This window comes from Stegostoma tigrinum, chromosome 5 (genome assembly GCF_030684315.1).
Source record: "Stegostoma tigrinum isolate sSteTig4 chromosome 5, sSteTig4.hap1, whole genome shotgun sequence".
Lineage (NCBI taxonomy): Eukaryota > Metazoa > Chordata > Chondrichthyes > Orectolobiformes > Stegostomatidae > Stegostoma > Stegostoma tigrinum.
The window spans coordinates 64,939,698-64,951,836 of record NC_081358.1 but is presented as its reverse complement, the minus strand read 5'-3'; the positions used below and the strand labels follow the sequence as shown (position 1 = coordinate 64,951,836).

General features: G+C 41.5%; 1 protein-coding gene across 2 annotated transcripts in view; it reads right to left on the bottom strand.

The window, feature by feature from the left end:
* Nucleotides 1-12,139, bottom strand: part of sdr16c5b (short chain dehydrogenase/reductase family 16C, member 5b) — a 109,402-nt gene that overhangs the window by 75,608 nt on the left and 21,655 nt on the right. For both annotated transcript variants that reach the window (XM_059646037.1, XM_048529508.2), the window contains exon 3: nt 4,331-4,430. In XM_059646037.1, the coding sequence (XP_059502020.1) occupies nt 4,331-4,430 (100 nt within the window). The remainder of the gene's footprint in view (nt 1-4,330; nt 4,431-12,139) is intronic.

Here is a 12,139-nt window from a genome sequence, read left to right as displayed (position 1 = left end):
CTGCTGCCTTTGTACTTCTAGATGGAAGTCATCTTGGGTTTGGAAGGTGCTACCTGAGGATCACAGGTCATAGAATCCTGGCAGTATGGAAACAGGCCCTTTGGTCCAATAAGTCCACACTAATCCACAGAGCATCTCTCCAGACCTAGCTCCCTGTAACCCACCTAATCTACACATCCCTCAACACCATGGAAAATTTCACATGGCCAATCCACGTAGCCTGCACGTCGTTGGACTGTGGGAGGAAATCGGAGCACCTGGAGGAAACTCATGCAAACAGACAGCCACTTGAGGGTGGAATTGAACTCAGGTCCCTGGCACTGTGAGGCAGCAGTGTTAACCATTGAGCCACCGTACCACCCCTTAAGGATCTTTGATGAATTTCTGCAGCGCATCTTGTAGATAGTACACACTGCTACTGAGTGTCAATCGTACAGGGAGTGGATGTGGTGCCAATCAAATAGACTGCTTTATCCTGGTTGGAGTCAAGTTTCTTTACTGTTGTTGGTGCTTGACCCATGCAGGCAAACGAGGAGCAATCCATCACACTCCTGGCTTGTGCCTTGTAGATGACAGAGTGTCTCCCCTTTGGGAAGTCAGCAGTAAAATTACTGAATTTCAAATTCCTGGCCTCTGACCTACTCTTGTAGCTACCGTGTTTACGTGTCAAGTTCACGAGTTTCTGGTCAATGGTAATCCTAAGGATGTTGACAGTGAGGGAATCTGTGATGGTAACATCAGTGAATGTCCAGGGATGGTGGTTAGATTGACCACCTACAATAAGAGACATTGTTTGGCTTTCATGTGGTGTGAAAGTCACTTGCCAGAACAAGCCTGAATATTGTCCAGAACTTGTTACATTTGAACATGAACTGCTTCATTATCTGAGGAGCTACGAATGGTGCTGAATGTCATACAATCATTAATGAACATCCCCACTTCTGACCATGATGGATGGAAGGTCACTTATGAAGCAGTTGAAGATTATTAGGCCTTGGACACTATCCTGCAGAGATGACTTGGAACTGAGATGGCTGACCTCCAACAACCATGATCATTTTCCTATGTAGCAGGTAGGACTTCAACAAGAGAAGAGTTTGCTCCCTAATAACCATCAACCCCAATTCTGCTCAGGTTCCTCAATGCCACAATCAGTCAAAAAAAGTCTTTTTGTCACTCATCTCTCCTTTAAAATTCAGCTCTTTTATCCATTCTTGAACCAAGGCTCTAATGAGGTCAAGGCTGAGCGGTCCTGGCCGAATCCAAATCAGGCATCAGTCAGGAAGTTATTACTCAGCAGGTGCAGCCTGTTGATGACACCTTCCATCGTTTACTAATAATTTAGAGAAGACTGATGGGGTGATGACTGGCTTACCACTAATGTACTGAACATACCTGGGCCATCCTCCACATTGTCATAGCTCAGTGGTTAGTACCGGTGCCTCAATGCACCAGGAATCCGGGTTCAATTCCGCCCTTGGGCAACTGTCTGGAATTTTCTCAGTGTCTGTGAGAGTTTAGTCAGGTGCTCCAGTTTCCTTCCACAGTCCAAAAGATGTGCAGGTTAGGTAGATTGACCAAGTTAAATTGCCCATAGTGTTTAAGAATACATAGTTTAGGTGTGTTGATCATGGGAAATGTATGGTTAAAGGGCAAGGGTAGGGAGATGGGTCTGGGTGGGTTGCTCTTTGGAGAGTTGGTGTGGACTTGTTGGGCCGAATGGCCTATTTCCACATAGTAGGGATTATGTGATTTCTATGCCAGTTCTAAGTGTACTAGATGAGCTTGGCTGGGGGAACAAAGTTCTGGACCATCAGTCTTCAGTACTATTCCTGTAAATGTTGACAAGGACCATAGTCCTTGCAGTATGCAGTGCCTCCAATTGTTTCTTGTGGTCATGAGGAGTGAAGTGAATTGGCCTGGTTGGATCATCCACTTGACACTTCTGGCTGAAAATTGCTGTGAATGCTTCAGCCTTGTCTTTTGCACTGTTGCATTAAGCTCTTCCATTGGATCTGCCTCCTCCAATGAGTTGTTTAAAATGTCCACCACTGTTCACAAATGGATGATGCAGGACTGCAGAAGTTAGATCTGATTCTTTGATTGTCGGCTCGCTTAACTCTGTCTGTCACTTGCTCCTTATGCTGTGTAACATGTATATAGTCCATACCAGGTTAACATTTCATTTCTTGGTATGCCTGCTGCTGCTCCCAGCATGCACTTCTGCACACTCCATTGAACCAGTGTTGATCTCCCTAGCTTGATGGTAATGGTTGAGTGCGAGATATGCTGAGCCATGAGGTTGAAGATTGAGCTGGTGTACAGTCTTGAGTTGCTAGCCCTATTCAAAGTCTGTCCTGGTTAGCATAGTGATAGTGCCACACAATACAATGGTGGTTATTTTCACATTTAAGGCTGGACTTTGTCTCCACATGGACTATGCGATGGTCACTCTTATCGATGTATCTGCAACTGGCAAATTGGTAAGGACGAGGTCAACTATGTTGGTTTCCTTACACCTGTCACAGAGCCAAAAGAGCAGCTGTGTCGTTCAATTCACAACTAGCTTGAACAGTAGTGTGCTGCCAAGTCACTCTTGGTGGAAGACATTGAAGTCCCCCACCCAGAGTATGTTTTGTCCTCTTGCCACCCTCAGTACTTCCTCCAAGTTTTGTTCAACCTGGAGGAACACTGATTCATCAGCAAAGGGAAAACAGTACACAGTAAACAGCGGGGTTCCTTGTTTAACCTGAAGCCTTCACAGAGTTGGGTCAATGCCAAAGAGTTCCAAGGCAACTTCATCCTGACTGTGCTGCACCTTTTCTGGGACAAGACAGAGATGGATGGTGGTGGCCGCCTCTGGGACATTTCTCTGTAAGGCATGAGTCAGTGAGTATGTCAGGCTGTTACCTGTCTAGTCTGTCAAGCATCTCTCCCAATTCAGTACTAGCACCCAGATGTTCGTAAACATGTCTTTGCAGGGTTAACAGAGCTGTTTCTGACAATGTTTTTACTGGTGCCTTGGTCGAAGCCGGGTGAATCATCCGGTTTCATTTATTTGTGGAGACTTTATAGCAACTGATACAGCCAAGTGGCTTGCTCGGCCATTTCAGAGGGCAGTTGAAGTCAACCACATTGCTCTTAGTCTAGGGCAGACCAGGTGAAGATGGCAGATTTCCTTCCTTGAAGGAAATCAGTAAGCCAGATGGGGTGTTCCAACAATCAACAATGCTTTCATAGTCATCAGAAGATTCTTAAAACCAGACTTTAAAAAAAACACCACTGCCATGGCCTGGTTTGAACCCTGGAAATCTGAGTTTCTGGATTAATAGTCCAGGGATAAAAATACTAGACCATCATCTATGTAAAACACTGGGTGAGCCACAATGAGCATATATACGTGCTTCTGGAATACATATTATAGGAGAGATGCGCTGGAGAGAGTGCAGAGGAGATTTACCAGGATGCTGTCTGGGCTGGAGGGTTTCAGTTATGAAGAGAGATTGGACCGATTGAGGTTGTTTTTCTTAGACCAGAGGAGATTGAGAGGGTACATGATTGGGATGTATAAAATTATAACTACACATACATAGGGTGGACAGGAAGAGACTTTTTCCCCCTGATGGAAGGATCAATAACCGAGGAAACAGATTTAAAAGGCAAGGGGCAGAAGATTTAGAAGTGATGAAAAGGTTTTTCCTCAACTGGGGGATGGTGAGACTCTGAGATATCACTGCCTGTGGTAGAGGAAGAAACCCTCATAACATTCAAGTAGTATTTAGATGTGCACTTGCAATGCCAAGGCATACAAAGTTATAGGCAAAGTGCTGAAAATGGGTTTAGAATTGCTAGGTGGTTATTTTTGACCAATTCGGATCTAAGAGTGCCAAAGGGCCTTTTTCTTTGTTGTTGACCTCTGTAACACTGACTTGTATTCAGCACGTACACAGTGCATGTTTTTGGATTTTAAAATGTTTCTCATTCTTGTTAACATAGAACAATTTTCTGTAGGGCAATTAGAATCATTAGATACCAGCTGAGAGAAAGTCTCCACCCTAAAAATCTACGGACAAATATTCATGAAGTAAATAGTGAATGCTAATTCTTTACTTCTGACAGCAACCTTACGTGCACGTTGTATATAATGTATGTGTAAATTCCACACACAGTCAACAGCTTTTTGAGTATATTTTTGAATACCTTAACATCAAACTGATAAGTAGAAAACAACAGCAATTTATAGCTTAGTACATTCTGAATCATTGTACACCATACTTCATCTAAATGTTGAATGCAGAAAGTTTCTAGAAGCTACAGAAGGTATTCTTACCCGCCAATCCATTGACTGGAAACAGTCCTGCCGTGCTGGCAATGCTAACCAGATGGCCATGGTTGCTGGCTATCATAGCAGGCAGGAAAGCTTTGTAAGTCTAAAAACAGTTAATCCACAGAATTACGAATTGGACTGTAAATTATGGCATGCTCTTTTCACTTAGAACCGCAATTACTACAATTAAGAAGTTGGAAGATGACATTTTCTTTGAAAACTGCACCGACATTTCAATTCTCTCCCCAGCAACCCCAATACAGCAAACTTTCCCTGCTTACTCCCATTCATTGCTGTTAAATAAAATAAATTAAAGATCAGTGACTAAAACAAAGGAAAAAAAATTGTTAAAATACACATTGGTGCATTACAGGAGTCCACTAAAAACCAACTTGAAAACCAGCAATTGCACCTCAGCCTGCTGTGTTCATCCAGCTACACACTTTGTTATATTGCACCTCAGCCATTTTGTTTCAGTTTTTAGGCAAACCGTACTCATAATACACTGACAGTAAAAGAATGCAACAAATACAGCGCTAATTTTATTTCCAGTTTTGCACTGATGCAAAGCAATTTACCATGTACCATATGGTACATAGTAAATTTGGGCGGAACGGTGGCTCAGTAGCTAGCACTGCAGCCTCGCGGTGCCAGGGGCCCAGGTTCAAATCCAGCCTCGGGTAACTGTGTGCGGAGTTTGCACATTCTCCCCATGTCTGCGTGGGTTTCCTCCGGGTGGTCTGGTTACCTCCCACAGTCCAAAGATGTGCAGACTAGATGGATCGGCCATGCTAAATTGCCCATAGTGTTCAGGAGTGAGTGGGTTATGGGGGATGGGTCTGGGTGGGATGCTTCAAGGGGCGGTGTAGACTTGTTGGGCCAAAGGGCCTGTTTCCACACTGTAGGGAATCTAATCTAACATTCTTCAGGATTCAGGTCAATAATCTGAATTTCAGAAGGCATTCGATAAGATGAGAGGTTATTAAATACAATGGGATTGAGTGCAATGTTTAGCATGATGTGAAGGTAAGTTAATGAACAGCAAACAGAATAAGAATAAATGGGTCACTTTTGAGATGTCAAGTTGTAAACATGTAAGGTGCCAGAAGGTCAAGTACTTGGATTGCAGTTGCAAAACATTAACCAATGACTTAGGCTAAGGAAGCAAGTGAGTAAAATCCAGGTTTAAACAAAGGCTGGAAAATAAGTTGAGGAAACTGCAAAGAGGTAACAAAGGGATATAAACAGGTTAAGTGATTGAGTAAGTGGTAGCAGGGTGAATATAATCTGGAAAAATTTTGCTAGGAAGGATGTTGCACATGTATAATGTTTTGTAAATATAGCAAGCAATTAAGCAGGCAAACTGTATATTACAAGCAAAAGCAGAAATTGCTGGAAAAGCTCAGCAGGTCTGGCAGCATCCGTAATGACAAATCAGAGCCAACACTTTGGGTCCAGTGACATTTTCTCATAACAGCTGAGGTGTACTGACGAACAGGAGGGGATCTGGAAGAGGTAGGTGGTTACTTTTGACTGATGTGGACGTGATGGGCTGAGGGGACTTTTTCTGTGCTAAATTACCCATAGTGCCCAAAGATGTTTAGGTTCAGTGGGTTAGACGTGGGAAATCAGGATAATGGGTCCGGGTGGGATGTTCTTCGGAGGGGTGGTGTGGACTTGTCAAGCCAAATAGCCTGTTTCCACACTGAAGAGATTTTATGATTCCGGCATGCATTAAAGGCATACAAAGTTATGGGCCATATGCTGAAAAATTGGATTAGAGTAGCTGCAAACCATTGGACTGTGGGGAAGAAACTGGAGCACCGAGAGGAAACCTACACAGACATGGGAAGAATGTGAAAACTCCGCACAAAGTTGCCCCAAAGTGGAATTGAACACAGGTCCTTGGTGCTGTGAGGTAGCAATGCTAACCACTGAGACATCACGCTGCTCCATTTGAATGGCTATGCATAGATGGCCGTGGCTATCCCTGGGACAGCTGTTAACACAGTCTTTAGGTTGTCAAATGCCTTCTGACCGCTGAAATTTTCTGCAATTCAACAGGTCAGTCAGTGCAGCAAAAATTTGGTACGAATTTTTGACTAAAATCAACTCTGTACCAGGAATCGTGATGCTTTCCTCTTATTGGTATGGGAAACTCCCCAAAAACCCCACATCCTGAGGGACCATTTGTCCATGTCCAATAACATGGCCCAGGAACACAGCCGGGCTTTCGCGAACTCACTCTTAGCCAGATTTATCACAAAGCCTGCCTTGTGAAGTCAACTGAATAATTCGACTAGATGCCCCCAAATGTTCCTTCCAAGTTTGACTAAAAATCACCATTGGGATTGCTAAATTGTGTGGTGTACAAAGTGGCCTTATTGATTAGTCTTTGAAAAGTGACTGGTGTATTTTGGCACCAAATGGCATATCTTTAAAATGGTATAGTCAATTTGGCGTCAAAAGGTAGAAATTTCTTTTGCTGTTTCAGACAAAGGTACCTGCCATGATCCTCGGAGTAAGTTCAACTTAGAAATACAAGTTGCTTGTGCCACCTTATCAATAAAGTTGTCCAAATGTGTAAAAGGATATGTAGCAGATTTCATAACTGCACTGACTTTGTGATAGTCCACACATATTTATTTGTTGGATTCCATCTGGTTTTGAGAACATTGCTATGTGTGATCTCCATTCACTGCATTTCAGTTCAATTAAGTCATCTCAGAGTGTGCTTTCAATCTCTTTTTGAACCTGTGCCAATTTTAGAGAGTTAAGTCTAAAAGGATGTTGCTTAATTGGAACAGCATTTCCTAAATCTGCCCCTTGCATAATCACAGTACTTCCTAGATTATTTTCACATATTATCTCCACGTGATAGTACTAACTCTTTCAGGTCACAGAATTTCTTCTGGAATGTAACTCCATTTATTCCTCATTGGACAACTTGGAGGTATGTCCAATTTTGAATTATCTGAACTTGGTTTTTCCACTGTGTTGTAATTAGTGATACACACCTTTCATGTTCCTATCAAAATATCTTTTGAGCTTATTCACACGACAGATTTCTCTCTGTCTGGCATTCTTATTAAATAGTTCACCACTCAATTTACTTTACATGTGAAACCTTGCCTTTGAAGGTTCAACTATCTCTGGAAGTAACACTAATACTTTATCTCTACAAGCAAAATTGTGAATTTTTGATTTCTTGTCTGCCTCCTGTTGCATCACATGCTGTGCTACCTTCAAGTATTGTGTAGCCAACTTACCGCTCTATTTAATCTTTCCCTAAAATTTAACACAGTCCAAATACATGGTGTCTCAACTCTGACTCACTAAGTTCACCTTAATTAATTTTAGTGGTCTTCTGACCTCATGCCCAAGAAAACTAATTCAAATTGACTGAATTTAGTCGATTCATTTGGTGCATCCCTAATCCCACGAAGTGGAAACGGAATTAATTTATCCCAGTCCTCTGATGGTCTTGACTACATGCCTTCAACATAATCTTTAAAGTTTGACGCCACAGTTCTACAGCTCCTTCTGATTCTAAATGGTACATTGGAGATTTGAATTGTTGTATTCCTAGGCTATCCATAACTTCCTTGAATTGCTTTCTCAAATTTGATCCTTGATTTAATTGTATTTTTGTAGGCAGTCCAATTACTAGCATCTAGAAAAAAAGTCGAATAACTCTTCCACAATCCTTTTTAGCTGTGATACTGTAACTGCATGGCCTCTGGAAATCGCGCCGACACATCCATTGCGCTCAACAAATAGTGATTTCCGCATTTTCTTTCAAAGGTCAGAAGTCACACAATACCATGTTAGAGTCTAACAGGTTTTATTTGAAATCATAAGCTTTCAGAGTGCTGCTCCTTTGTCAGGTGAAGTGACAAAACAGCAGCGCTCCAAAAGCATGTAATTTAAAATAAACCTGTTGGACTCTAACCAGTGTTGTGTGACTTCTGACCTTGCCCACCCCCGGCACCTCCACTTTTTGTTTTAAGTAGGGGTCCTACGGAATTAAGATTCCTGCAAAAGCTTCTTCAAATGTGGGCATAGGTCCTCAGGATGCTGGTTTGATCACTGCCTGAGGTCTTCCAATTACCTGACTTGTAATAACATGTCCGGCAAACTTCAACCATATCTCTACGCAGTCCAGGCTAAAAAAATTCTGTGTGTGTATTTTGGCTCGAGTTTTCCTTAGTTCCAAATGATGACCTGTTGGTAAGTCATGTATTATCCTCAATATTTCCTTTTTATAACTCACTGGTAATATAACTTGATGAATTTCTGCCTATTTTTCTTCTGCTTAAATACATGATGGTTTCCATTTCCTTATCAAGACTTCATTTTTAATGCTTTAGGTTGCACTCAGATTCTTATTCTGTGTATGCTGTTCAGTACAACTGCTTCAGTTTTTCATCATTGTTTGTAATTCAGTTAGCTTCTCTGAATAAATATATCTATTTTGTCCTCCACCCATTCTTGTTTTTCTCCTACCATTTGATCGACACAGTCTCTGATAATTGAATTTTAATCTCCTTATCTTTACTGTGAATTCCCCTCCTGCTTCAACCTCTGGCTTTGTGACCTTGTTACCATGCAGTCCTGAAAAATCCCAAAATATACTTCCCGTAACAAAAGAACAAAAGAAAAGTGCGGCACAGGAACAGGCCCTTTGACCCTCCAAGTCTCAGCCAATCATCATGGCCTAACTAAACTTTAAAAAAACCTTCTGCCCTTATTCGGTCTGTACCCCTGTATTTCTTTCGTATTCATGTAGCCATTCAGACGCCTCTTAAACATCGCCAACGTGCCTGCTTTCACCACTTCTGGCAGTGTGTTCCAGCTCCTACCATTCTCTGCGTGAAAAACTTCCCTTACACACCTCCCTCAACTTTCTCCCTCTGACCTTTGAACCTGTGCCCCCTTGTAATTGAAACCTCAACTCTAGGAAAAAGCCTCTATCCACCTTACCTATGCCTCTCATAACTTTTCATAACACAGTTTCTCAATTTTCCACTGGATTTTCAACCACAGTAGGCATCGCTCCAATCTGTGATCCAGCTATATCATTGACCAAGGATAACCTGTATTTCCAGAAATGAGAATTTCTCTATTACTCCTATCACTACTTCTCCACTTTTCTCCAGACTCTCTAACCTCAGAATATAATGGAACACTGTTCTTTTCACCGTGAGTTCCACTTATTACCACTCTTTCTAGAAACAGTCCTTCTGGGAGTATTCCAGACAGCACTGCGAACAACTGAGCTACCGTGCTGCCTCGCAACACCAGGGACCTGGGTTCAATTCCACCCTTGGGTGAGTCTGTGTGGAGCTTGCATATTTTCCATGTCTGCATGGGTTTCCTCTGGGTGATCTGGTTTCCTGCCAGTCTAAAGAAGTGCAGGCTAGGTGGATTGGCCATGCTAAATTGCCTGTAGTGTCCAGGGTTGTTTCGGTTAGATGGGTTAGACGTGGGGAAATGCAGGGGTAGGGGAATGAGTCAGGGTGGGATGCTGTTTAGAGGGGCAGTGTGGACTTGTTGGGCCGAATGGCCTGTTTCCACATTGTAGGGATGCTATGACATCTATGATTCTGAACTACATATCGCCTCATCTCTCACAGAAGATTGACTTGCTCCCCAATCTCTCAAAATTTTAGTTCCTTCTCCTATACCTCCTGGCATTCAAGTTTCAACCACAACCACGCAAGTAAATTCTTTAAGATCCAGCACTTTCTTCCCAACCAATCCTCCGACTACATTGTTTTGCAACATTTTAGCTTCCAGTGTGCTTTTCTTTCCCACTTCAACAAAACTCACCAGCTTATTCTGTTTTCCCACATCCATCTTCCCAGAGCTTTTTCTAAACTACCAACACTGCAACTTCAAGTGACCTACTTTGATAGCGAAAGCACCTGAGCTTTCTTCCTTCTCTCTCCTTATGCATTTCCTTTTTAACCTGTGGTCAGCTAGCTTCAATGTCAAAGTTACTTTGCTTGATCCTTTCAGACTGTGCGTATCTGACCAGGTTCCCTCTGATTTCTGAAGTGTTGTATATGGGTTTCTGGCACTACTGCATATGCATGTAAGATGGATTTTTCACCACCTCATACTCTCCAGATACCTCCTCTGATAGTGATGCAAATACCTCACTAGCTCTGGATCAAAACCCACATGGTCAGTGGGCATTTGTTTAGCCACATTCTCAAATGGCCTATGGCTACAATGAGGACAGTGATGGAGAACAATCTCATTACTACCTCTATCTTTCATCTCTACCTCCGCAATTTTCAGTCAACTTTGAGTTTTTAAAAGTTTCAGTCTCTCAAATTGAAAAACTCTTTCCCTTTCATTTTCCACTGCTAGAGTTATTGTCTCTTTCTGCTTTTAATCATAATTCAAGTCGTTTCATTTCTTTTTTTATTTGTTTCTTTTGCCTCGAATTCAAGCTGCTCCATTTGCAATTGAATTTTATCCATTTCCAAAGATTCCAATGGCATGTCTGGTAATCATGTCAAGCTATTGCTACAACTACCTCCCCTTTTTGGCCAAAGCCAACCCCAATTCCAGCGCTAAGTCTTGTTCACTTTCTGCAAAACTCCCAAAGCGACTTCTTCAACCCCAGGAAACTCTTAATGACCAAACGGGCCATTGCTACACAAAGCACAGCCTACTTGAACTAACCAAATGCCACGCCGGAAGAGAAAACACAACACTCACCGCAATCCTAAAGCCAACCTGGAATTAGCGAATCTTATCCCAGTTTGTTAAGGACCAAGCCCTCTTAAAATATATGAAGAAAATAGCCTAGACAATGATACAATTCAATTGCTCAAACTATCAAGTTTGAAGCAAAACATACTTTATTTTAACTATTGTGCAGAAATACAAATAAAGAAAGAAGAATTGGAATAAATTAAGTCTATTGGAAAATTTAACACAAAAATGGATTATTTAACTGCTCAATAGCAACTGTTTCAATACAGTAACATTCCAAAAACATACCCTCAGCAAAGGCAGATTCAGTAAAACAGTTTTTAATCACATGCAATTCACCCATTTGGGAAAGACCAAGAGAAAACTCAGTGAGCGCACACAAGAGAACACTAAAGTGTTTAGCTATAGCACGAGAGATGTACAGCAACTTCCAAGCCCCACAACTACTGAAAGTTAAACTCATGCTGTTACTTTTGTTCCAACTTTTATAAAAGAAAATCTAAGCCCTCGCAAACTGCTTACTTTATTGGCTTGGAATAGACCATACCTCACCCCTGTCTCAACATCTTCATTTAAACATGAACAGGATTTACCCCTAAAAGGCTTATATCATCACAGTATATTCTTAAGCTGGTATCACCATCAAATACCATTATTGATGAAGGAGACAGAAGTAAGGCTAACATAACCAACTTTAATTGGGCATACATTCCACACGTTAAACAGCTCCTAAAAATTAATACAAGTTGCTAGATTGCCAGCCTTGAAATATGCAAGGAACACATAATTTGGAGCTAGAAGTGGCAAATTTGAATTTAATCTTTCCATCAAGGCATATTTAAAAAAGAAAAATCAACTGTCAAATAATATGCATGTTAACTGAAGAATTTAACTCTAATTAAAAGTTATGAAAGGTTTGGATTACTTGGGCCAAGTAGGTTTTTGTCCAGTTTTTAGAATTTATTTATAAAATAATTGGGTTTGGCAGAATAAAAAATTCTTAGCAGACATTAAGGCAGCACTCAAGATTGTCATTCATTATAGTTCAGAGTTATTGAAAATATATAGTGAACCAGAGTGGGA